The sequence below is a fragment of the Camelus dromedarius genome, chromosome 12, assembly GCF_036321535.1.
Source record: "Camelus dromedarius isolate mCamDro1 chromosome 12, mCamDro1.pat, whole genome shotgun sequence".
Taxonomy (NCBI): Eukaryota; Metazoa; Chordata; class Mammalia; order Artiodactyla; family Camelidae; genus Camelus; species Camelus dromedarius.
Window position 1 is genome coordinate 10780978 of NC_087447.1, and position 24655 is coordinate 10805632.

Below are 24655 nucleotides of genomic sequence, written 5' to 3' on the forward strand. Positions count from 1 at the left end.
GCAGTAAATGCTCATTCACTCACCAGTTGTCTGTGGCGCTTTCATCCTACAGCAGAGCAGTGTTGAGTAGGTGTGACAGGCCACATGGCCCTCAAAGCCTAAATATTTACTGTCTAGCCTTTTACAGAAAAAACTGGCCAATCCCTGCCTTAAGTAAATATTAGCTCACCTCATTATCATGTTAAAGGCCAGACATAGGTGGTCCTGGGCTGGTACCCTTCTCCACAGTGTCAGGACCCGGCTCCTTTCTGTCCTGTTGCTCTGCTGCCTGTGGCCCCCATTCCTCAGTCCTAGGTGGCTGCTCCAGCTCCGGCCATCAGGTTGTCATTCCAGCCAGCAGGAAGAGGGAAAGGGGAGAAGGGCATGCCCTGCCTTTTAAGGGTGGCCTGGAAATTGCATAAACCGCTTTCCCTTCAGTCTCTTTGGCCAGAACTTAGTAATATGGCCACAGCTGGCTGGAGAAGAGGCTAAAAATGAAGACTTCTGTTTTCAGTGGCACGGCCTAGTTAAAAATTGGGGGTTCTGCTGCTTGTAGAAGGGGGGAGAATGGGGAAGGGGGGTGGCTGCTGGCTCTGCCCACAGCCGGGTACTTGGCCCGCAGAAACACAGAAGGCCATCTCCCAGCCTCCTGGGGTTTATGGACCAGTGGGTGGGTTCTGCCACTCCACAGACCACGTGGGCAGAGGCTGTTTTATATATTGGTTCTACACCCTTGTTGCTCAGCCAGTTCCTGGCACATACATATCATTAAGCAGATATTGAAGTTATTAATTAACTGGGTCTTAGAAGACAGATTTGTATGTAAGTGTGTAGGATTTTTGTTAGACAATTATTGACCTCCAGACAAAAAAGGCCGTGAGTAAGCACACTGGCGAAACGTAAACCAGTTGGTTCCCTGGCCCCAGAGAAGCCCCACATGTCTACTTCCTTGAAGGGAGTGGCGGGGAGGTGGGCTGGAAAGGCAAACTGCAGCCTCAGAACTGCAGTTCCGCTTAGAGCCTAAGTCTAGGTGACCTGTCCGTCCTCCTCTGCCATTAGCTCTGGTTGACATGGTGACAAGGAACGTGCCACCCTGGGCCTGTTTGCCTGCAGAGCTAGTCCTCGCCCTCCCCCTGCTCTGTGCTGTGTCATAGGAAAGCCGATCCCTCCGGGCTGTGTGTCTCAGGCTTCCAGGTCTGCCGATGCTGGCTGGGCTCCAGGTGTGCCAGGCGCCAGGAGGAGCTTCAAGCTGGGAGGAAGGGAGACACCCCGGGGTACTTCCCAGGGCTGCATTCTCTTGGGCAATGCTCTGGCAGCAGCTGGGTGGCTCTGGTTTCACTGGCCAGGCCCCCCACCCCCAGGGTTCAGCTTCTGCCAGATGCCTCTGGGCTCTGTGCTACAGTGACATCACTGCTTCTGTCTCTCCAGCATCCCAGCGTTTATGGCTTCTTGCTGTCACCAGTCTCCAGGGGATCTTCTTTGGCTGTCCAGCTCTCCATCAGCTGTATAATTCGTTCCCTGCTCCCTTCCTCTTTACCTTAGTTGGCTTCAAAACTTGAAAGGCAGGAACACTCACAGCCATCTCTCAGCCCCCAGCATGAGCACGGCAGGTCCAGGAACACAAGGTCCAGCCTCAGAGAAGAACTCAGAGTCCTGGCCTGATGTCGAGCTGACCTGAGACTCAGCCATCATCCAGTCCAGGAGTGGGAGTTAACTTTTGTAATGTTTTTCCCACTAATCAGGGCATGCCTGCACTTACAATTTACTAGCCTTTCTTCCCTCCCTCAAAAAATTTAAATACCTTCCTTCCTCTCTGGATATACTTACCCTAAAGTACATCTCCTCGTTTATGCATTCATTCAGCACCCATTTTGATGACAGTCCCCTACGGGCCGGGCCTCAGTGGCTCTTGGATATGCAGTGGGGAGCTGAAGAGGCCGGGTTCCCATCTCTGAGAGCTTACAGTTGGTCAAATAGATGAAAATGGTGATTTCCACCGCTCAACGACATGAGCAGTTGATCAGGGAGAACAGGTTGCTTTTGGATTAGATCTCAGTGTTGCTCAACTGAGCAAAGGCCGCATCTTTTCCCAGTGATTGGCTTTATCATCTTGACATCTTGATACGTGTCTCTGCCTGCAAAAAACAGTAGCGCTGTCTCATGTAGATGTGTGGGCACAGTTTTCATACCTGCTCCTTTCCTGACAGGTGAACTTTAATGAGCCCTTGTCCATGCTTCAGCGCCTTACTGAAGACCTGGAATACCACGAGCTGTTAGACCGAGCTGCCAAATGTGAGAACTCTCTAGAACAGCTCTGTTATGTTGCAGCTTTCACCGTGTCCTCCTACTCCACTACTGTCTTCCGTACCAGCAAGCCATTCAACCCACTCCTTGGGGAGACCTTTGAGCTGGACCGATTAGAGGAGAACGGGTACCGATCCCTCTGTGAGCAGGTAAAGGGGCCTCGGGACGGCGACCTGTTTCCTTTTTGAAGAAAGGGATGACTTTTGCATTTGAGCCCCCTGGGTATTACATTTGCAGAAAATTCCAGTCCCTGTCATCCCAGACAGCCTTCTTTTCCTTCAGGACTTCAGCACTGGAAGCCCTGGTGTTCAGCTACTGCCGTGGGTGTGCAAATGTCAAATGGAAATTTGGGGCGTTTATCTTCAGTTCATAAGGCAGTAGCTTTTCCCTTCTCCTTTCTCCCTTGTAACGTGAACCGCTGATTTCTTCAAGGTGAGTCACCATCCCCCGGCGGCTGCACACCACGCTGAGTCCAAAAATGGCTGGACATTGCGTCAGGAAATCAAAATCACCAGCAAGTTTCGAGGCAAATACCTCTCCATTATGCCCCTCGGTAAGGCCACCATCTTGTAAGAATTAGTGCTCCGGGAAGGAGAGCCCTGCTGGCATGATGGGGAGGTCACTGATTCAGGAGTCAGGAGCCTGGGGGTCTGATCTGGGCCCTGAACCTTCTCCACTAGCTTTGTGCAGGTCATTTCGCGTCTTAGTTGTCAAGTGAGTGAGGGGGCGTGAGACTCTTTAAGGACCCATCCAGTCATAAATCCTTTGTCTTCTTGGCTATATTTAATGCATCTTTAAGTACTATTTTAGAACAAAATTTTAGCTTGCATTTTTAAAATTCTGTCTCTTTGTGGGTGCTGTTTCCCCCACTGCCCTAGCAGTCAGGTTCTCTATAAATCAGAACTCTTGTGACTGCAAGGTTAGGTTTCTTGTGAAGCCCCTCCCCCTTCTCTCCTTTCTTCCCTCTCTCTTCCCTCTCTAACCTCTACTGGAGAGGTTAGGTATCATTTATGTAACAGCTGAACTCCAGGTAAGATGAAACTTTATTTTAAAAGATCTTAATCTGGATTACAAGTTGATTTTGCACCAAGATCAGAAAGATCAAGCCTGGGAATAGAAATCCTAATATGCAGTGTTAGAGTGTCTATGCTGTAGGGGAAATGACATTATTCAAAAAATGTAGTGGAGATTCTCGACACTCTTTATATTTTTGGCGGGGTTGGGGGTGATGGTAATTAGGTTTATTTATTTATTTGTTATTGGAGGTACTGGGGATCGAACCCAGGACTTCATACATGCTAAACATGCGCTCTACCACTGAGCTCTACCGTCTACCCCACCTCTTGATGCTCTTTTGAACTAGAGCAGCCACATTTGGCCGTGTGTTTACTAAGAGTGAATGCTGGTCTACAGAGAAAGAAACACAAAGTAGGTAGAGAGAAACCTAGTAGCTCCCTAGAGACGGAGCTGTTGGTGATCGCCTGCGTCCTGATGGCTTTCCGTTTCCTGGTCCGAGTCTTTCATGAGTCGTTGCTACAGTGCTGGGTTATTGCAGGGTAGTCTTCTTCTTTAGTAAATCCCCCTTTCTCTCAGAAACACAAACCGTAGCAGGTACAGGTGCACACCAGAAATTAGCCAGAAGAAAATCCAGGGTTGTTAGTAATACATTAAAAGACAAGAAACTGGAGTGTTAACGCTATCATTTCATGCTTAATGTGCAAGAGGCCTTTAGATGAAAAGGAGACTAAGTGATTTTGGTCTTGATCTTTACTGAGAACCATTAATAAGATTCTAATTGCTTAATTATCTTTGAAGCTAATAATTTCAGAAGTGTCAGCTTAAGGATAGGAAACCCCTGGGACGATCACACCTAATTTGCAGAACTAGGGTGTTGGTGGTCACATTGCATTGTAACTTTCATCCATGGAGAAGCATTTCACAGGCCCCCTGAGGATCTCTGAAAGGATGGAGTATTTGTATTTAATTCTAGCGACGATTATATACATTTAGAAAGAAAAATAACAATAAACCTAAATTACCAGTGATGTGCTGTATATTTTCTCTGTAATTTGACTAATCTAGAATTCTTTGAGGGGTAAATAACTATACAAACAGGGAAGAAGTGGTGGATCTAGTCTTTTTAGAGTTAAGAAAATACCTTTGATAGGGTCTCATTCCTATGGGTATTTAACCATTTGGGTTAAATGTATTCGGCCAGGATGTATTATCTCAAGTCACCCCATCTACTAGATACTGAGTATCTACCACATGCTAGGCATCGTTCTAAGGTGCTTGGGAAATGTAAGTGAACAGGAAGTCCCAGCCTTTGTAGGGAGAGTGAACAAAGAATTGACATACTGGCAGGAAACTGAATACAGAAATATGAAGAGTGGGATTTCCAGACATTAGCCTTTGAGGCGACGGCTGTATTTAATATTTAGTTAGTTCCTTCTTTTGTCTTAAGTAGATGGTTTTCGAGTTTACCATTTTAACTCCCTTGTTATTTCTTTTACTATATTTTTTAACATTATTTTTGTAGCAGTTACCCTGGGTATTAACGATTCTCTCTTACTGCCTTCAGGATTCTCTCTCTGTCTTTGTCTTTCAGTAGTTTGATTATGGTGGGTTTCTGTGTGGTGCTCTTTGGGTTTATCCTACTTGGCATTCATTGAACTTCTTGGATGTGTAGATTAAGGTTTTTCATCAAATTTGGGGAATTTTTGGCCATTATTTCTTCAACAGCTCCAACAGTTATCACCACCGCAGGCAGCTGTTGTGTTAAATAATTGCCACTGATTATTTTGATAATCGCCGCAGGGAAAGGGTGTTTGAGGTGAGCAAGTGCCGAGTCAGATCAAATAAAGACAAGCCGTGTGAGTGGGAGTTTACAAGGAGGCACCAGAGAGGTGAGATATGACTGTTCTTTGGGGCTGGAGCTTTTGAGGCTGTTCGGTTTCCTCCACTGTTTGCTAGACTGCCTGCTGGTTTTCACGGCTACTTCCAAGCTCGGGAGGTGGGGATGGGGATAGGGCAAGTTCAAATGCCTCAAAATTCATTTTTCTTACCGAGATTCAGCCCTTTTTCCTGAACAAATGCTTCTTGGATCATTGGAAGCCTTTGGTTAATTTCCGGCATTGTGAAAACGTGGGTCCTGGGCACTTTTGCTGTGTCCTTGCTGGCATTACTGAGGAGCAGACACGTGGATGTCCTTACCCCACCATCCTGCAAGCGGCTGTCTTCTGTCCACATTTTAAATGGCTCGGTTTTGAGATCTTGAACTTACTGTCAGGTTTCCAAGACACAAATAATACATGAGGGAAGGCAGTCATAGGCGTTCTTTGTTTTCCCGCTATCCCTGTGAGCCGGCAGGGACACTGCAGAACAACAGGTCCACAGTGGGACACAGGGTTATGGTGTTGGATGGTACAGACGTTCTGCTCTTATTTTGAACTTCAGCTCCAGTGCTTACTAGCTGTGTGACCTTGTGCAAATTATTTGATCTCTCTAAGCTCAGAGTCTTCACTGGTAAAATGGGGGTGCGGTAGGCTGGATAATGCCTCCCCTTCCCCAAATATATTCACGTCCTAATCTCTGGAACCTGTGAATATGTTACTTCACATAGTGAAAGGAACCTGCAGGTGTGGTTAAGGCTCTGGAGATGGGGAAATAGTCCTGGATTATTCCGTGGGCCTCCTATATGCACAAAGGTTTTATCAGAGGGAGGCTGGAGGATCAGAGTTAGTGACAACAGAAGCAGGAAGTCTGAGTGATGCTACGAAGGCACCACAAGCCAAAGAATGCAGGTGGCCTCTAGAAGCTGGGAAAGACAAGAAAATGGATTCTCCCCTAGAGTCCCTGGTGACAGCTTGAGTTTAGACTTCTGACCCCCAGAACAGAAAGAGGATAAGGTTTGTTATTTTAAGCCACAGAGGTGTCGCGATTGGTTCCAGCAGCCATAGGAAACAAACGTAGGGGATGATAGTGCCTGCACTGGGGGCCGCAGATAACTGAGTGCCCACTATATGTCGGAAACTGTTCTAGGTATTATGGGTATACAAAGGTGAACAGAAGCCGCTTGGCCCTCATTTAGCTTGCATTCTTAAGTAGACAAAAAAGTAAATGAAATGAAAATAATTTCATTTTATATGGGGTGGTTCGTTGGAAAAAACAGAGTAAGTGGAGATAGGGGTTAATGGTGGAGAACGAGCGTGTGTGTTTCCTTGGATAGGGGAGTGAAGGAAGTTCTCTGTAAAGGTTCCCTTTGAGCAGAGGCTAGGTAACAGAAACGAAACCAAAAGATGACTTGGGGGAGTGTTTTCCATCCAGAAAGAACCCCAAAAATAAGGGGTCTGAGGGGGAGCGAGCCTAGCATGCTTGAGAAACAGTAAGGCCACGGCCGCTGCTCAGAGTAAGTTGAGGAGGGCGGGGCGGGGGTGGTGGTGGATGAGATGGGGGGCAGCTCTTGTAGGGCCTTGTACACCAGGGAAAGAAGTTAAATTTTATTCTAATTGCAGTGGGATGTAACAGAGATTTTTTTTAGTGTGGTAAGTTGATACAACATGTTTTAAACAGATCACTGTAACTGAAGACTTGAAGGGGGAAAAGTGGAAGCTGGGAGACCAGAAGTTGTTACAGAGATTCCAGCAAGAGCTGCTGGTGGCTTAGACTGCGGTGGTGGTGAGAGAGCTATTGAACAAGAGATTTAGGACATAATTAGGCAGAGTCAATTCCACCCCCCCTTAACGGAGGTCCTGGGGATTGAACCCAGGACCTCGTGCACACCAAGCACGTGCTCTACCACTGAGCTCTACCCCCCAGCCCCCAGATTAAATAAGTTTTGAAGATGGTTGTGAAAATTAAATGAGGTGACAGGTGAAGAGAACACAGCACAGTGTCTGATACACAGCAAGTGCTTGCAGCAGAGTGGCTGTTGTTACTAATAGTGTCATTGTCACCATTTTTATGCTCATCAGCCATCAAGGCTCCTTTGTACAAGAAAGACACACCAAAACGACATTTAGTGTTCTTGTCATTCGTCGTTACAGAGGGAGCTTAGACTTATACTGTTACTGGAGTTTTATATATATGTGTTATATTAAAATTTGATATTAATTTTAATATTTATATTTAATGTTGTACATTATTTATATATGAATTTTTGATAATTTTGAATCTCAACTCACCTCTGTTCAAACGACTGATTTGGGTTTGGTATTCATTTAAGATTAACTCATAGGAACAGGAGAAGACTCCCTACTGAGAGCTATAAAGGGTACAAGTCAGGACCAGCCACAGATGAAGGGACACGTAGCATGGGGTGTGGGAGGATCCTGAACGTGGAGTTTCCATGCCTTCTTCCCCTGAAAACCAGAGCACAGCACCTGCCTGGCACATTGGTGTATTTAACAGCCTGGAAGCTCCACCAAGCTTCACTGTCTGGAGATTTTATTGCAGTTTCCTGGTGTGGGCATGATTGCTTAATCTGGAAGGAAGGGAATATCATTCCCAGGAGGTTGGGAGGCCCAGGTCCAGCCCATATCAGGCAGCCCGAAGCACCGACTGCCTAATGACGTGGTTGGTCTTTCTGGTCTGCCGTCATCCTGAGCCGTTTGGTCGGCGTAATCTATCCAGGGGCCCACCATGTGGCACCTCGTTGGCGTAAACTGCCGGGGCCCTCAAGAGTAACAAAGACACTGCCATCACATGGGAACTCGCAAGGGTTTAGAGGTTTTCTCCCAGGGACCACAGACAAAGACCAGACAAATTCTTTATTACACAGCAGACAGGCTCACATGTCTAATGAGTGGTGGAGCCAGTGAATCCAGTTCTGTCTGATTCCAAAGCCCCTGCTCCAGCCACTCCTCCTCTTTTACTGTTAAGGTCGTAGACGGGTGGTTTGCTTAAGGTCACACAGCCAGTTACTCACAACAGGGCTTGTCCCCAGTACTAACTACCGGTGTGTGCTCTTTTCCGCAGTGCAGTTTTGTCTTCTCATGTTGGGACAGATTTGACCTGTTCTGTAAATTTTGCAGCACGTATGGCTACAAAATTTCACAGTTAGTGAAAAGATTGGGGCTTTTGCTTTCCTTTTTGTTTCTACAGTTGCGGAATATCACCCCCTGGCAAGCTGTGTCAGTTGTCCATGTTTGTCATCATGAGTTATATTTTATTCAAAAATGTGAAAATCAAGTGAAAAAAATTGAGTGCTTCCAACATTTAAAAAGATTATAAGTCCTCTTTGACTTGTTTTCTTTTTAAAAGTAGGAAATATTGATAGAAGGAAATCAATGCATCATTCTTTCTAGCTGGCATGGTGCTGTCTTACTAATATTTGACTTAATTTGCATAACGCTCTCTGCTTCTAGGTAGCATCCACTGTATTTTCCATGCAACTGGGCACCACTACACCTGGAAAAAAGTTACCACAACAGTGCACAACATTATCGTGGGCAAGTTGTGGATCGATCAGGTGAGGAAAGGTTCTCCAAGGGCTTCTAAAGTTCCAAAAGTACCTCCTTACGTCCATCTTTGTAGTATTTAGGACATGTGTACCGGCCCGAGACTGCTGTCACAGGTATATCAGTTGCCTAGGGAGTTTCTCCCAGGCAGTAGCCCCACCTTAACCTCCCCAAGTTTCTATACCACAAATTACAACATTCATTCAGTGACCACTCTACTAGGACTGTGTTAGGCACGATGAAGGATACAAGAAAATAATAAACATGGCTTCCATCCTCCATCCTTTCGTTATTAGCTAGCATTTATGGCCAGGCAAAGTGCTACGCCCTGGGGATGCAAAGTCAGATGAGGCATGGTCCTTCAGAGAGTTATCGCTGGAGATAGGTGACAAATGGGTGTGCGCTAAAAAATATTTGAGAAAATAGACGAGTGTAAGAGATGTACTACGATAATACCGAATTCAGTGTCAGTTCGCTCTTAAAATAATGGTTGCAGTAAATTCAGGAAGCAGAGGGAATACTGTCTGAGCAGTCATGAAAGGCTCCAGGCTGATGTGGGAATTAAGCTGAGTCTTAAAGAGTGGTTTGGGATTCACAAGATAGAAGGGAGGAGAAAATGAAATGAATAACGTGTAGAAAGGCCCACCATATGTAATCCTGAAACTGAGTAGAATACTTTAATTTAAGCACAGAGTTCATGAAGGGTACCAGCGGAGGACTGGTTTGGAAAGGTAAATTATTACGTGAATATCAGTTTATGTGCTGGAAGTCGAACTATGCCACCTAACATGTGACACACAATTTTAGAAAAGAAGGGTCATTTGGCCTTGATTCCAGCCTGGAGTACCAGGCTTACAGAGGAATCCCAGTGTCTCAAGCTAGGCTACAGCCTGGATCTTAAGCAAGGGAGTGCTAGGGTGTAAGACTGAAAAGTAGAGAATTATGAGGCATGGGGCTTGGCACTCATGCAAGTCATCCGGTCTTAATAAAACAAACCCATGATTCTTTTCATTTTATAGTCTGGTGAAATTGACATTGTGAATCACAAGACGGGAGACAAGTGCAATCTTAAATTTGTTCCTTATAGCTACTTCTCTCGAGATGTGGCAAGAAAGGTAAGAGAAGCTGGAATTAAAACGTTTTTCACTTAGTGTGTATCCCTTAGAAAGGCTACTCCTTTGGAGCTGGCATAGGTGGATGGATGGATGGATGGATGGATGGGGGTGTGTGTGTGTGTGTATGTATTTTTTAAAAAGAGAGGTAAAGGAGAAAGTCAGCAAAAGACAAGTTAGAAAGTAAAAGTTAAGAGCGAAGAGAGATTGCAAATGGGAAACACTGAGGAAGGACTAATGAAAGGGTTACAGGAAGAAGGCACGGGCAGTTTGACCCCCGTGAGATCTGAGCAAGAGCCCTGTGTTACCACCGCAGTGGAGCTGTGCCGTGAGTTTTGATGGGAGAGTAAAGAAATCTGTTTGTGGCTCTCTGATCTCTGGAGAGAAGAACATAACATAATTCTGGGAACAGTCAGGTCCTTTTTCTCCATACATCATCACAACAAAAATCCCCATACAGCAAAATGGTAATGAAACCTCCAGCTCCTGGTTCTGTTCTCTTAAGCAGCCCAAGAAAATATAACAAAATAATCTGAATGGCTCCATGGTGTTTGTCACAGCAGGATTTAACCTGTCTTTACCCAAGGACTTTAGTTTTTGGAATTGTCAGGTGAGCTAACCCACAGTGAATGCCATCATCCTCCAAAGCCCTGCTCTCCACCCTTGTAGGTGACAGGAGAAGTGACAGATCCATCAGGAAGAGTTCACTTTGCCCTTCTGGGGACGTGGGATGAGAAAATGGATTGTTTCAAAGTACAGCCCGTGGTTGGGGAGAATGGGGGCGATGCTCGGCAGCGAGGCCACGAAGCGGAGGAAAGCCGGGTCATGCTGTGGAAACGGAATCCTTTACCGTGAGTAGCAGTCTGCCTGCCACCCAGTACGGTGGCGACCTCAGCCTCAGAGCAGAGTCGCCGGCATTTCTGCCTGCCTTCCACTTAATTATGTGAGCAACTGAGTAGGGGAAGTCAAGACCCGGAGAGATGACCAGAAGGTTGTCCCGGTGTGACTGGGGCTGTAACATGCCTTGTCCCGAGAAAGTGCAGACCACTCAGACCACGTCTGCCAAAAACTGTTTGGTGCTTTCTAAAGGTCCTTTGGATTGGATTCAGGAGATTTTTTTTTTAAATAAAAATTTTACTTTTTATTTTTACATTGCCGTGTGCAGTATGACATCTCAAAATAACACAGTGAGTGCAGATACAGGCAGGATAAGGATACAAAGACAGAAGGATATTTTTCTATAATTTGGAGCACAGCTATTCAGAAGTGGCCAGGGGAGAGCGATGCCTACTACCTGTGAACAACTGAGCCGAAAGGCCTAGCAGCCCCTGTGTAACGCACAGGACTTTGGAAATAGATGAAGATGGAGGCCATTTGTCTCCTGTCATTTCATGTGTTCAGTCCTTAGTAGTAGCCCAGATTATCCAAGAAAGAGGTTAAAAAGAAGGCAAAGTAAACAGAAAGAAAGTTTTGTTTAGTAGGATGTTTCATTCTTCCCAGTTTCAGCTGAGCAAAAACAGGCCCAGAAAGCTATCAAATTGAGTGATCCTGGGGAGAGGGGGTGGGGAACAGGTCTCTCAATTAGGGGACCCTACATGGTCCCCGAGTCTTTCCATTGGTCGGACAGCCTTGGTGATGTCGTCCTTGGCAGTGAACTTAGTGGTTGCTCCTTAACTAATGAGGGTCGAGGCCCTGGCGTCACCCTGTCTCTTTCTCATCCTTCACTTTTAGGAAGAACGCAGAAAACATGTACTACTTCTCAGAGCTCGCTCTCACTCTGAATGCCTGGGAAAGTGGGACTGCCCCCACAGACAGCCGGTTACGGCCCGACCAGAGACTGATGGAAAACGGACGCTGGGATGAAGCCAATGCTGAGAAGCAGCGCCTGGAGGAAAAACAGAGACTCGCCAGAAAGAAGAGAGAAGCGGAAGCTATGAAAGCATCGGAGGATGGTAGCGAACCCGCCTTTCCCTCTGTTTCCGGACGCATGGAGGATGGCGCTGTGTTTTCAGCTCTAACCTCAGTTTTTCTTTACCTTTAGGCACACCCTACGATCCCTACAAGGCTCTGTGGTTTGAGCGGAAGAAGGACCCCGTCACCAAGGAGCTAACCCATATTTATAGGGGAGGATACTGGGAGTGTAAAGAGAAACAGGACTGGAGCTCGTGCCCAGACATTTTCTGAAACGGCAGTAGCAAAAGGAGGAGGATGCAAAGGAGAAGAGGACAGAGGACGCGCGGGAAGGCTGGCAACGGTGACTCTCTTACCGCGTGCTTTCCTCCGGTTTGTCTGTCTTAACCAATCATTTTTTCCAAATCAATCACCAGAAGCAGACACCGTTGGTGGTGATTGGCTGGTTGCCTTAGCTGATCGAAACTGAAATCAACATACTAGATACTGTGTTCGCGAGGGAGAGGGTTAGTGGCTGAAAGTTAGTGTTGTTCCACTTCTGCAAAGTCAAGTACTCTTGGCTCTTCTTTCGCCCTCTGCCCCCGTTTAAGATGATGTCATTCACCCCCCTCCCTCACCCCCCTTACAGTGTCCTGCTCAGCCAAGATCTACAGACGATGACGAGTCAGGAGCATTTTGGTGCTGTTCAGAGCAAGAGCTGAGTTTAGAAATTCCTTTAAAAAGAAACATGTAAGGCTTAAGCAAGGAGGCATCGTGAATGCTCGTGGGCATAACGTTATGAAATGTTTCCAAAGGGGGTCAATTTAACGGGGTGTCCGGGTGGAGAAAACCGTGGTATTGGAACACTTTGTGAGAGAACCGTTCCGTGAGACTGGAACGTTCAGAGTTAGATTCTTGGAAGTTTCTATCTTCACTCGCGTAAAACCCCCTGCTGCTGTTCTCCGTCTTCTTTGACAGCAACCAGGGCCACTTGGGTGGTCGGTAGGAGGGCTGCGTGGTCCTCGTGATCCTCCTCGCAGAGGGGTTTTATGGACTTCCTCAGGCGGAGAACTTCTGAGAAGAGGAGGCAGGATGGAAAAAGACTGCTGGCCACTTTTGCTGTCCCCCTCCCTCCTCACCCCCATCCTTCACTGCCCTTCTTCTCTCTCCCTCGGCACAGTACCGACGCGGTTTTGTGCCCAGAATTTGGGTTTGTGTGGAGCAAAGCATTACCCGTCCTATTCGAGACCCTTCAGAACCTGAGAGAAGGAGTTTGTCTGGAATAAGTTTTCACCATCTCTCAAGCCCCCTGGACTGGAGCCACCTCTGGAATAATGTGTTAAATATCTGTATATTATATATATGTAGAGAAAAATCTAATTTTTTTTGTTTGATTTTCCTTCCTCCCATTAAGAATCTTGGTTTTTGATATCACTTGTCTCCCTGGGCCTCTCTCGGACACACTGACGTGGACTGGAGTCTCCTTTGCTTTCCACATGTCAGGGGCAGACAGATTCCAAACGTAAGCAGTTACTGAACAGGGACTTGATCCATGGTTTGTGTCACGGGCTGTCTAAACCTCGCTCTCCTAATTCCCTGACTCTTGAAAACGAAATCCTAACCTCTTTCCTACCTTTTTTCCTTCTTTTGCTAGGAAGGGTATGGGTAGAAAGTCAGGAGGGTAATTTCCAGTTTAAGCCTGCCTCTGTCCAGATCACAGCACATACAGCTGATTCCCAAAAGAGCCTTCTTCCTGGGAGATGGGGCTAAAAGCACCGTCCCAGGGAGCGGGCGAGAGAACTGCTCCTGTTGGGCCCTGGTCTCCTTCCTGTTTTGTCCTGTGGTTGTTTTAAGTTGTCTGGTTCAGAAATCTGACCCCTGTGCCACCCACCCTTGGTTGAGGATCACAAATTGAGGTGCCTTCCTTGTATGCTTTTTGTTAGTGTCTTTTTGTTCCTGTTCCTTAACTGCTGAGCCTCAGCCCAGGTGGGTCCTCAGGGGAAGTATCATTCCAGAGGAAGCCATCCCTGCAGGGAGATTGCATTTGTACTGGGTAGATGAGTCCTCATTCCTTCCCACCGGCCCTCCCGTCCCAGCTGTGCTGAAACTTGAGACAGGGGCAACTCCTGGGGAATTTCCTGCTAAGAACCTGATTTTCCATAAGCAAAGCATTATGCCGGGACTTCTTTTCCAGGAGGCCCAGAACAGCAATGACCTAATCAGGGGGCTTTAGACAGAGTGGGAACTCCCTGCTTTATTTCCCCCCACCCGCTTCCTTCCCCCACCATCTGCACTACATTTCCATCCTGATTCCCCAGTCAGATTCCTGCTAATGGAAGAAGCTTCGAGTCCTTCAGGTGAAATAAAGTCACATGAAAACGAAACAAAACTATATATATTTTCGGTTTTTTTGCCTTATTGTTTTTTTTCCAAGAAAACTACTAAATTAAATAATTTTTAAAAAGTCATATGGTGTGTCTGAGTCCTTTCTACCAGGTAGGAGGTGGTGGGAGGAAGGGGAGGATTGGCTCAAGGGAGAATTGTTCTCCGGGAAATTGAAAGAAAACCTGGGCATGGATTTCCAGATTTTGACCTCTCAGCAACAATCTGGAGGGCCCGTGAACAAAAGAGCGGCTTTAACAGCCTGTGATGCTGCAGTGGAGCGTCATCAGTGTCCCACCTTGGCTTAGGGCAGTATTTTCTAGTGTTTTTGATACTGGGCCTGTTTTCACCTCAAAAAAATACAAGTTTTGAATTTAATTTCTCTTGCCCATTTAGAATCTCAGAATCTTAGCTGTTCCATGTAGGGATTCAGATGCTGTATTTTGAAATAAGCAACTGAATATTTTTTTTTACTGTTTACTGAATAATGTATTCTCCCCCAGTAATTTAAATTTCCTTCCATAAGAAGGTATGTGTATGTTTGGGCGCTGTACTTTTTTTTTTTTTTTCAGTTTTATTGAAATATAGTCAGTTTCCAATGTTGTGTCAATTTCTGGTGTACAGCGTAACCAACTGAGTATTGATTTGAAGAGCCTGGAGAGAAGGACAGCAAAAATGCTTGTTTAAGTTCTCTCTAACGTTAAGGGAGGGAAGAAGGTGGGCAAAGTAGTCAAAGGGGCCTGGAGAGGCCTCAGATGTGGGCAGGTGCCAATTCCTGCCCTGGTGGGGGGGGGGGGCATTTCCTCTGAGCATCTGCTTCCATGTCTGGAGGGCTGAGATTGGCGCTCTGAACATTGGCTTCCACTTAAACCATTTTAAGAGACGAATGTTACAATCGTCATGTTGAATATGAAGAAAGGCTCTGAAAAAAATTGCCTAATTTGAATAAATTCACTCAAGGTCACATGGCTGATAGGTTAGTCACAGTGTTGGAATTCAAAGCTGAGTTTGTTTAACCCCAGAGTTTGTGACCTTTACAACCTTGTGTTCTGTGTGAAACTGGGTTGGAAGGCAGCCGGTAGCCAAGTCATTTCCTCCTGGGTTATAAACATCACGCAGAAATGCATTTTTCTGTTTCCAAGAAGCTTGTTAATGTGGATAATACCATTTTGGGAGTCCCACCTGAAGGAAGGCCCATTCTTGAAGGTCAGCCTCCTGGCTCCTAGATTCAAGACTCATGCCCACAAAATTAGCTACGTTATCAAGTTCTGGCCTGGTTCTGGGGAAGGCCACTTACCTGCTCAAGTCACTTGCTCGATTCCCATTATCGGGCTTCGTGTTAAGTTTCAGCAATGTTTTTTTTTTCTAGCAAGCTAAAAACCACTGTAGTAGACCCTTGACACTGGTGAGAGCTGCATTCTGCAATCTTGAAAACCACATAGTATGTGATTTCCTCCGATAGGGGCCGTCAAATTCTCCTGAGACATTTCAATAATCCCTCCTTCAATCCTTTAATGGGCTACTGTGACTTGATGGGTTGGGATCTGGATCCCAAGGAGTCTGTCCCACTCATGATTCAAAATTATGATTCAGCAACATTATAAATCATTACACCCATCAGGGCCCTCTGCATATATAAATGTTAAACCTATACATTTCAAGGGTCTGCTCTATTTTTGGCAAAAGAAGTGAAAACCAAACTATAGAATAGTCCTAAAAAAATATGTAGAAAAAGCCTTGAAATTTATACACTATAATGCAAATACTTTGTTAAACTCTAAGGTTGTTATCAAAATCGAGAGCTTGCTTCTAAAAGTTTATAACACTTTTGCCCAGTAGTCTGCCCTGCCCTGTGGGAAGCCCTCCCCAAGCCTTTCATGGCTGTCCCTTCCGAACCTCATAAAATCATCTGTGGTTCTCAAGCTTTCCTCCCTACTGTCTTCAAGTAGCATGCACCTCTTGGGGTTCACATTGATCTCCCAGGGGAAGGAAGCACACTGCTCAGATGAGGCATCTTTTAAAAGTAAGGGCTATATGGGGGTGGGGTATAGCTCAGGGCTAGAGATGTGCTTAGCACGCACGAGGTTCTGGGTTCAATCCCCCAGCACCTCCATCAAACAAAAACTGTTTAAGCAAAAAAAAAAAAAAAAAAAAGAAAGAAACAAAAACTAAATATTCCACTCATGCATTTATGAAAATATTAGTAAGATAATGGGTGCCATTGTTAATTCTAAAAAAAAAAAAAATAGAAAAATAAAGGCAAGAACTAAAGAGCTCAGAATCTTCTATAAATAGCCTTGCAGAGGTCGCATCTTCTGGGTTTGACCAGGTGATTTTAGAAGTTAGTAAAGAACCAGTTGGCCCTGAGATAGATATGACTAGGAATTTCTTCATTCATTCATTCATTCATTCACTCATTCATTCGCTCATTAAACATTTACTTCCAGCCTGTTATGTAACATACATGAAGGATACAAATGGCAAGAAAGAGCTCAGATAAACAGACAATTACAATCTAGTTTGATAAGTGGTGTGAAAGCACTGTAGGGGGCAACAAGCCTACAGGGGGTGGGGAGGGAGGGGATAAAGACAAGTCAGAGAAGGTTTCTGGAACTCGGAGAACGTATCTGAGTTGAGAGTTGCAGGTCTAATAGGGGTTAAGGGAAGAGCAACGTATAAAATGCTGCATGAAAAAAGAAAATGCTGCATGGACAAAGATGAAGAGCAAAGTCAAGGAAAGCATCCTGAGTTTGGATGGCTGCATGAATGGCTCAAGTTTAGGGTCAAGGAGAGAGATCTGATACAGTGCTGGGGAGAGGAAGGGCCTAAGTTATGGAAGTCTTTATCTATCATATAAAGAAACCTTGGTTTTTGTTTTCAACCAGTGAGCCAGTGAAGGACTTTCTAAGCAGGATGATGAGTTCCAGTTTGGAAAATGATTGATAGGTATTAAGATCAAGTAAGAGGTTGGAGAAGTTGTGAGAAGGAAGTGCAGGGATTCCAGTAATACTGAACTGGGATGAACAGCACTTCAGTAAGATTATTGGTGGAGAACGGAGGGAGGGAGAGAGGAAGGGATTTGTATTTTTCTGGTCTGGCTTGGAAAACTTAGATGGAAGGTGGTAGTAAGCTCGCAAGTTTAGAGGGGAAGATGGGTTCATTTTTGACATTCTGAGTTGGAGATGCCTGTGGAGAAGTTGAGTAAGCAATTCAAAATATGGGTCCAAGTGTAATGGCTACATTTTTTAAGAACTGAGGAATGAGATGAGAGAGGCTGCACATTAAAACCACCTGCAATTTAAAGACTATATAATCCTGAACCCTAACTGCAGAGATTCTGATTCAATTAGGGCTAGTGCAATGGAATAAATATAAATATAAATATAAATATAAATATAAATATAAATATAAATATAAATATAAATATATATGAATGCAAGGGTTTCAAGATTATGAAGTAGGAGGAGGAGGTGGGATAAAACCAGCATTTTAGGGGATATTGTTAAACCACAGCTTGCTTCTCAAAGTTTGAGAGAGGTCTGAGCAAATACCACTTTTTGACATCTATGTATTTAAAATCTCTTAAATGCCAAGAGAATCCAAAAATTGAGGGGTATTTTGAACATTTAGGTTTAGCTGATCAATGTTTTTAATATACAGTGACTTTATGTATACCTACCTCATAGGAGGTAACATTGAAAATTCACATTTGAAACATTTACAAATGGCCTTCCTGTCTGTCCTCTTCCATACGTTTCTTGAATCCAACGTGACAATATCTGAAAAATTCAAAATGTTCGTATCTTTTGGCCTTGCAAAATCTGCCTTCTCACGGGAAAAACAAACACAAAAGGATAGTCGTTGCAGTACTGTTTTTAATTATGAAAACTGGGGGGGGGGGATCAGAATGTCCATCATTAGAACTTTGATTAAATGGGTTGTATCATATCCATACCATCCAATACTGTGCGTGGGTTAAAAACAATGAAATAGGTCTACATAGCTGACTTTAGAAACTCCATACTTTATTTTTAGATGAAAAAAGCAAATCGCAGGCAGTTAAAAAAAACAAAGCTGATAAATAGGTTATAAAGAGGCCTCAACACATCACCTCTGTAATATTTGTTAAATGCTTACATTTAACAAATGCATATTTGTTACAATAGGACAGACATTATTTCATTACACATTTGATCAAAATGCTTCTTGAAATAGCTCAGTTGGGAGAGCGCTAGAGTAAAGATTGAAAGCTTGCTGGTTCGATTCCCGATTTTGGCAACGGTTTTAAACCTCAACCGCAACGGTACTTAGAGTTAGGGTTCCCTGTCTACCTTCCTCTGGATGAGCTCCGTGTACCGATCTCCCCCTGTTTAGTGAGAGTCACAGATTGCCCACCCTACGTTCTCACTCGCACGTGTTTTGGATGGCTATGGAAAGACTGGTCCGGCCTATTTGTTCCCCTCTGGGAAGGAGGAAACTAGAAACCGTACAGAAATTGATGGTGTTGCGTTTAAACTGCTCAATATCAAGCCAGTATCCCTTCTCCGATCTTGGTCTGCCTGGGACCACGCTCGCTCCACGCACTCGCGCCGCTCGCTTTCTTCTTCATCCCAGCTCTCCCTCTTCTTTCCTGTTTCCGACGACGTTCCAGGAGCTGCCGCGGCTGGACCATTAATCAGCGGCTCAGAGGGACAGGCACGCCCGTCCCCCGCTGGGGGATTTCGTGGCCACAGACCCGCCACGTGCGGGGCGCGCGGGGCTGCACAGCTCCCGCCGCCCGCTCGTCCCCAGGGCGGACGCGGGCTCGGAGGGGATGGCCAAGGCCGGGTTCCCTCTCGGCCGGGCCAAAGGAATCCTCGATTTTGACTCAGCCCAGCTGGTTTAACAATATCAAGGACCCAGGTCAGCTTTTGGCGATGGTGGCAGTGGCGGGGGTGGGATGGGGTGGGACTGGAATTCCTGTCTGGTTTATGTCCACACTAGGGCTACCGAATCAAATACAGGACGCCCAGTTACGTTTGAATTTCAGAGACACCATTAATATTTTTTGTATAAGCATGTCCCAAATATCCCATGGGACATTCATATTCATGTTTTTTCGGAAATTCAAATTTAACTGTATTCTTACTGTTTTCTTTCTTGCTAAATCGCAAACAACTATTGTACGTCATGTGCTCTCACTGTTCTGAACTGGATGTTCCCCTCACCCCAGCCGCGTTCCGGCAGAGATACTCAGAAACTATATTCAGGACGACTGGGTTTCAGAAGAGACTGGTGATTTCTTATTTTCAGCATCTCACAGGTTTCAAAACGCATTTGTGTCAATCAGCTGATTTTTTTCTCATTACCAAGGGCAAGACTTTGGTGGGGATCACCAGGAAACACGCCAGGAATCAGCCAGCTCACCAGGTCCCAGGCTTCCAGAGTGTCCACACTGGCTCAGCATGCTGGTAGAGGAGAGGAGGATTTAGACACTCTGGACTGGATCCTAAAAAAAAGAAAACAAAAAACCACTAAAAATCTTGTTAAGATGATGAGCCATTCCATTTAAGGCAGTGCAATAGAACACACGCTTGGGGAATGCCTTCTTTTCCGTCAGCTCCCAGGCTGGGATCTGGGGAGAGAGGAATGAGCTCTGGTCCTCACATTCTAAAAATTCGAGGTGTGGTAAAAGGCAAAATGGAGAAATACTGCTGTTGGACCTGTTATATGCCCTCTTCTTTCTGTTACTCTGTACCAAGATGCCTGCTGATGCAGGGCTTCATCCCCCAAATCTTGGGGCTCTTGGGTGGAGGGAGGCATTTTGATAAAGGACTCTGAAAAATCCAATGTTGATCCAAAGGAAGGAAAACAAAGAATAGATAAGGCAGTTCAGACTTTTGAGTGCTGTATGTAAGCATCAGTGTATGTCAGTGACGGTGGATTTTACGTGTCACCTTGGCTAGCTACGGTGCCCAGTTGTTCAGTCATAAGCCCGTCAAGACAGTGCTGTGAAGGTATTATTTAGATGTAATTAACATTTGAATCAGTAGACTTTGAGTAAAGCAGATTACCCTCCACAATGCAGGTGGATCTCATCCAATCATCTGAAGGTTTAAGAACAAAGACTGGGGTTTCCTGATGAAGATTCCTCAAGACTCTAACATAGAAGAAACTTCCTGGACCACCAGCTTGCTGCCCTGCTGAAGGTGGACTTAAGACCACAACATCAACTCACCTGAATTTCCTGATTATTAGCCTACCCAACAGATTTTAGACTTGTCAGCCCCCACAGTCCTCTGAGCCAATTAAAAATAAATTTCTGTCTATTGACCCCAGATAGCATGCTTTAAAGTGCTACACACAGGTAAAAAGGAAGGATGAGATTGTTATTATAACTCACGGGGAAAAAGTGCTCTGAATTGAAGGTCAACCACCTGGAGACCATGAAGGTGGGCACCAGACTCCTAGGAAAGGTAAACTCTTCTCAGCCTGAAGAATCCCTTTGGGAAATACTTGGGATACAAGCAAGGATCTCCAAGAAGACAGATCTGTCCTCCTGATTCACCAGGGATTGATGTCAGGCAACTCCTACTCACCTTTCTATGCACAGTTCCCACGTCTTTTTTCCCAGCCAGGTTCTGCTCTGCCCACCTTCTAGTCGTTCCTCCGTGTTACCCAAACAATTGTATGTTTCTCTATTAAAGCACTGATTACGCGGTGTCAGAAAGGTTTGCTGCCTGCTTGAGAGTAGATCCACACTACAGGGGAGGCGAAGACCAGGGATGGTGCAGACCACCAAAAGCTTCCCGGGGTGGGGGATGGCGGTGGAGCTGAGTGCTCAAAAGGGCTTTGGGCAGACGAGGGAGAAGAAGTCAAAGGGAGGTGGCAATAGGTTAGAGGGAACACCACGTGCAAAGGTCCAGAGGATTGAAAAGGCACGGCGGGATCTGTTATATGAAAATAGTGGCTTGTAGGGGAGAGAAGTGCTAGGAGGTGGGTTCAGCCAGCAAAGAGCAGAATGAGCGCGCATGCGCAGAAGCCAGGCCCAGGGGGCGGGGCGGGCAAGGGACGCGGGGGCGGGGCGCGCTCTCCAAACCCGGGGTGGTGGCGGTTGCCACCGCTTCTGGCCGTATCCCAGATTGCCTCTTTCAGCTAATCTGTTTCGTAGGCCATTGGGTTGGGGACAAGGAACTGCGAAGTGGTGCTTCTCGGGAGAAGCGGCAGCCTGGTACATTTAACACGAAACTGTGGTCGCCGGCCCTGTGCGCTTTGGGTTTAGGGCAAGGAAACGCGGAGGGGTGGGGACAGTGAGTAAATGGCTTCTCCTTCCTCTCCAGGGTTTTGCGGACTCAGGATTCACGTTTGCCAAAGGGTCTCTAAAAGGGGACGTATTTTATTTTATTAAAGAAATCTGTAATCAGCTGCCAAAGTACGACTTAGGCACCTTCTTTTTCCCTTACTTCGCCTCCCCGCCCCCGCGGGGTCTGTGGATTGGAATTGGATTGAATCACACACAAAGGAGGAGTCCGGGAACTCGTCCAGCGTTGTGCTCATTAGCTAGCAGCACACATGACACAGCTTTCAATCAGCTGAATGAAAACGGTTACCGTGAGCCCGGATAGCTCAGTCGGTAGAGCATCAGACTTTTAATCTGAGGGTCCAGGGTTCAAGTCCCTGTTCGGGCGCAACTCGCGTTTTTTAACAATTATATTTAAAAGTGAGAACCAGTTTTAGGGGCATGCGTTTGTTAACCGGTTGCTTCAGAGAAGAAAGGAAGTGCTGGAGCATGTACCCTGTGAGTCCAACCAGTTGCCGGGGAAAAGCCGGGCAGACAACACGGGCCTTCGGGCAGAGGGCCCCGGGAGACTCGCAGCGCATCGCTCTGGAATCTCAATAGACTGGGTTACTCTGCAACAGCCGACTGGGCAGCTCGGTCTCAACCACCGCTCTAATTAAAGAAAGGGGAACGGATGCCCCTAGGAAGTCCCTGGGACCCCCGCGGGCGTCGCCTCCCGTCGGTCACCTGCAAATGGCCGCTGAAGACCCTCTCTCTTGGGTTCCCTCCGGCTGGGTGCCTACGGAACATGGGCCGGATCCTGCACCTTTCCACCCGGACTTAACCACTGGTAAAGGAGGAGGTGGCTATCTAAGAACTGAAGCTCCAAGCAGGGCCGCTCCCCGTCTCTAACGAGGTCAGATCTCTCCCCTGACCCCCAAAGTGTGACCCTGAACCCAGGGAGAAGTTGAAGTTCAGATGCCAGCTTCTGCTGGTGGAGGAAAGAGGGTACATATTAGGAAAGAGTGCATTGAAGGAGCTGGCGTTCGAAAAACAAACAAACAAACAAACAAACAAAAAAAGTTAGCTTCCACTAACTACGAATTAAGAAGGAAAGCATTTGGCTCCTGCGAAGTTTTGAGGAAGTTGGGTTGTGGTCTCCAGAGCTCAGGCACAGGGTCACCAAGTCTAAACTAATGTTCCCTGTGAGGTGAAGGGAGCCGGTGCATCCTTGCTTACCTGAAGGCGGAGCCTTCCTTGCTTCTGCCAGGCGACAGAACAAAGTCAATCTTGAGGTCATGAACACGGTGGGGATGTGGGCTGATTGACTCAGACGCCCTCTTAGCTAATGGACCGTGGTACCCGAAGAGTGCTGATTGGAGGGCAGGGCCAACACCAACTAGTTCTCACGTGGGCGGCAGGGCCTTCACCCTCCCAGAGTGAATGCCTTACCCCCGGCCTACACTGACCCACGATTACCTTCTTCTCTCCAAAGCACTCCTCAGGAGAAAGGGAGTAACAGTAATGGCCTCCCTCTCATAAACTTGCGGTGATTAAGTGCGGTAACGATGCATGCACAGTGCTTAGCAGAGTCTTTGCCCCAAAGTGAACATTCAGTTCGTTGAAGATATTATTATTATTAAAGATCTTTCGATTTAGGGAAGAAACAAAAGAAGCATGGGAACAGGTAAGGAACCATTTCAAAGAAATATGTTCCCGACATGTCCGAGATCATAAACCCATATTCACTTGACTCGTGTTGCTTGGTATGTCATGAAGGGACGGACAGCATTGGTCACCTGCCCAAGGAAGAACGGGCTTCTTTCTTGAAGAAAGTGAATCATGGGGCATTTCAGGGAGAGAAACAGGGTCAAGGAGCCATGGCAAAGGCTCGAATTTTCCCTCTTTTTCCTGAAGGAGTGCTCTGGAAAGTGATCAAGTCCATTTTTGGCAACCTTGAAAAGAGGAGCCTCCGCTCCAATCATTTCCTGACTGAACAAGAACAGACCAGGCGCGGGCAGGAGGGGACGAGGGTGGAGAGCATTGAAATCTTCTGGTTCTTTCCAGCTGCTTCTCCTCAATTTCACGCCCTCCTCTCCCTTTCACCAAGAGATGAAAAGCGAGAAAAGCCAAAACAAAACCAAAAATAAAAAACGAAAAAACAAATCAAAGTCTCTCTCCAGCAAGCCCTTTCGGACTTTGAAGTTGGATGGCTCTGCTTTAGTTCTGATGATTTGGGGCAAATTAGTTATTTCATTTAAAAATGATCGTATTATCATATTAACCTTAAGGCATGGATGAGGGGGGTGCAGGGATGGGGGGACACCATGTAGATCACGTGCTGGGCACACAGTTGCACTTCGGAAGCGGCTGTCTTTACTCTTATTAGGGTCCTGGGGAGAGGCAGAGAAAGCCATAGGAAGGCAAGAAAAGGTAGCCTGGGACAAGGCAGAAAGTGAAAATTTCCTCACGTGACAGGAATTAGTTATATCCCTCATGATCTTGAAACCTCCGAGCTAAAAAAGGTACAATTTGGAAGGTGAATTTAGGAACTGAAAAGTGTAGATGGGAAAGAAAGGAATCCCCACTCCCTTAAAATTTCCTCAACAGGATAAAAAAGGTCACTATCTTCGCCGAAATAGCTCAGTTGGGAGAGCGTTAGACTGAAGATCTAAAGGTCCCTGGTTCGATCCCGGGTTTCGGCAGGGCTTTTGCCCATGCAGCATCCGGGGCTCACCACCCTCACCACCCTCCCCAACCCATAAAACACGCGCGCGCGCGAAGCTGTATTTACAGATTTTGAACCTCTTAAAGAAATTACAAATGATGGAGTATCTGGACCTAGTCGCATAATCGCTTTCATACACTATTGGGTATTAGGCAGCCGCACGTGGCATGACATTTCACAGTATGGCCAACACGTCTGGCCTTGGGGTTAATCTCCAGTGTAATCAACACTGGGTTTCCAAGTTTTTCTCATCGACAACAGACACGAAGGTAGTTCAAAAACGTTGGTCTAGACAGCAAGACTTGCAAGTCAGGGTCCCATGAGCGCGTTAAAAATCCGGCGAAGGATGGTTCCCAGCTGGAGAGGTGACATAATTTATGCACGTGTCTCGATCAGAACTATTTCTTGGAACCTCAGTTTTCTCAGCGCGCTTTTAATAAACAGTTCGTGATTACTACTCAGTGCCAAAATTTGGACATTTATTTCTAGGAGCTTTACTATCGTGATGACAGCGATGCAATTTTCTTGGCTATATGTTTATTGA

At 46.1% G+C, this 24655-nt stretch overlaps 1 protein-coding gene, 1 long non-coding RNA gene and 3 other non-coding genes across 5 annotated transcripts in view; 3 read left to right on the top strand and 2 right to left on the bottom strand.

Annotated features, from left to right (window-relative positions):
- OSBP (oxysterol binding protein) overlaps positions 1 to 14211 on the top strand; it is a 29106-nt gene extending 14895 nt beyond the window's left edge. The window contains exons 8-14 of the mRNA XM_031459535.2: positions 2187 to 2432; positions 2716 to 2836; positions 8649 to 8752; positions 9761 to 9856; positions 10523 to 10704; positions 11585 to 11805; positions 11895 to 14211. Of these exons, the coding sequence (XP_031315395.2) occupies positions 2187 to 2432; positions 2716 to 2836; positions 8649 to 8752; positions 9761 to 9856; positions 10523 to 10704; positions 11585 to 11805; positions 11895 to 12037 (1113 nt within the window). The 3' untranslated portion in view covers positions 12038 to 14211. The remainder of the gene's footprint in view (positions 1 to 2186; positions 2433 to 2715; positions 2837 to 8648; positions 8753 to 9760; positions 9857 to 10522; positions 10705 to 11584; positions 11806 to 11894) is intronic.
- TRNAT-GGU (transfer RNA threonine (anticodon GGU)) lies at positions 7027 to 7098 on the bottom strand. The gene has a single exon. It is a non-coding gene; the product is annotated as a tRNA-Thr (tRNA).
- A 3606-nt stretch (positions 14212 to 17817) lies between the features above and the next one.
- On the bottom strand, positions 17818 to 20767 carry LOC116155295 (uncharacterized). Its single transcript, XR_004139160.2, has 3 exons — positions 20704 to 20767; positions 19474 to 19613; positions 17818 to 17904 (listed from the first exon to the last, which is right to left on the bottom strand). It is a non-coding gene; the product is annotated as an uncharacterized LOC116155295 (long non-coding RNA).
- Positions 20768 to 21719: 952 nt separating this feature from the next.
- TRNAK-UUU (transfer RNA lysine (anticodon UUU)) lies at positions 21720 to 21792 on the top strand. The gene has a single exon. It is a non-coding gene; the product is annotated as a tRNA-Lys (tRNA).
- A 2223-nt stretch (positions 21793 to 24015) lies between these two features.
- Positions 24016 to 24088, top strand: TRNAF-GAA (transfer RNA phenylalanine (anticodon GAA)). The gene has a single exon. It is a non-coding gene; the product is annotated as a tRNA-Phe (tRNA).
- Positions 24089 to 24655: the final 567 nt, after the last annotated feature.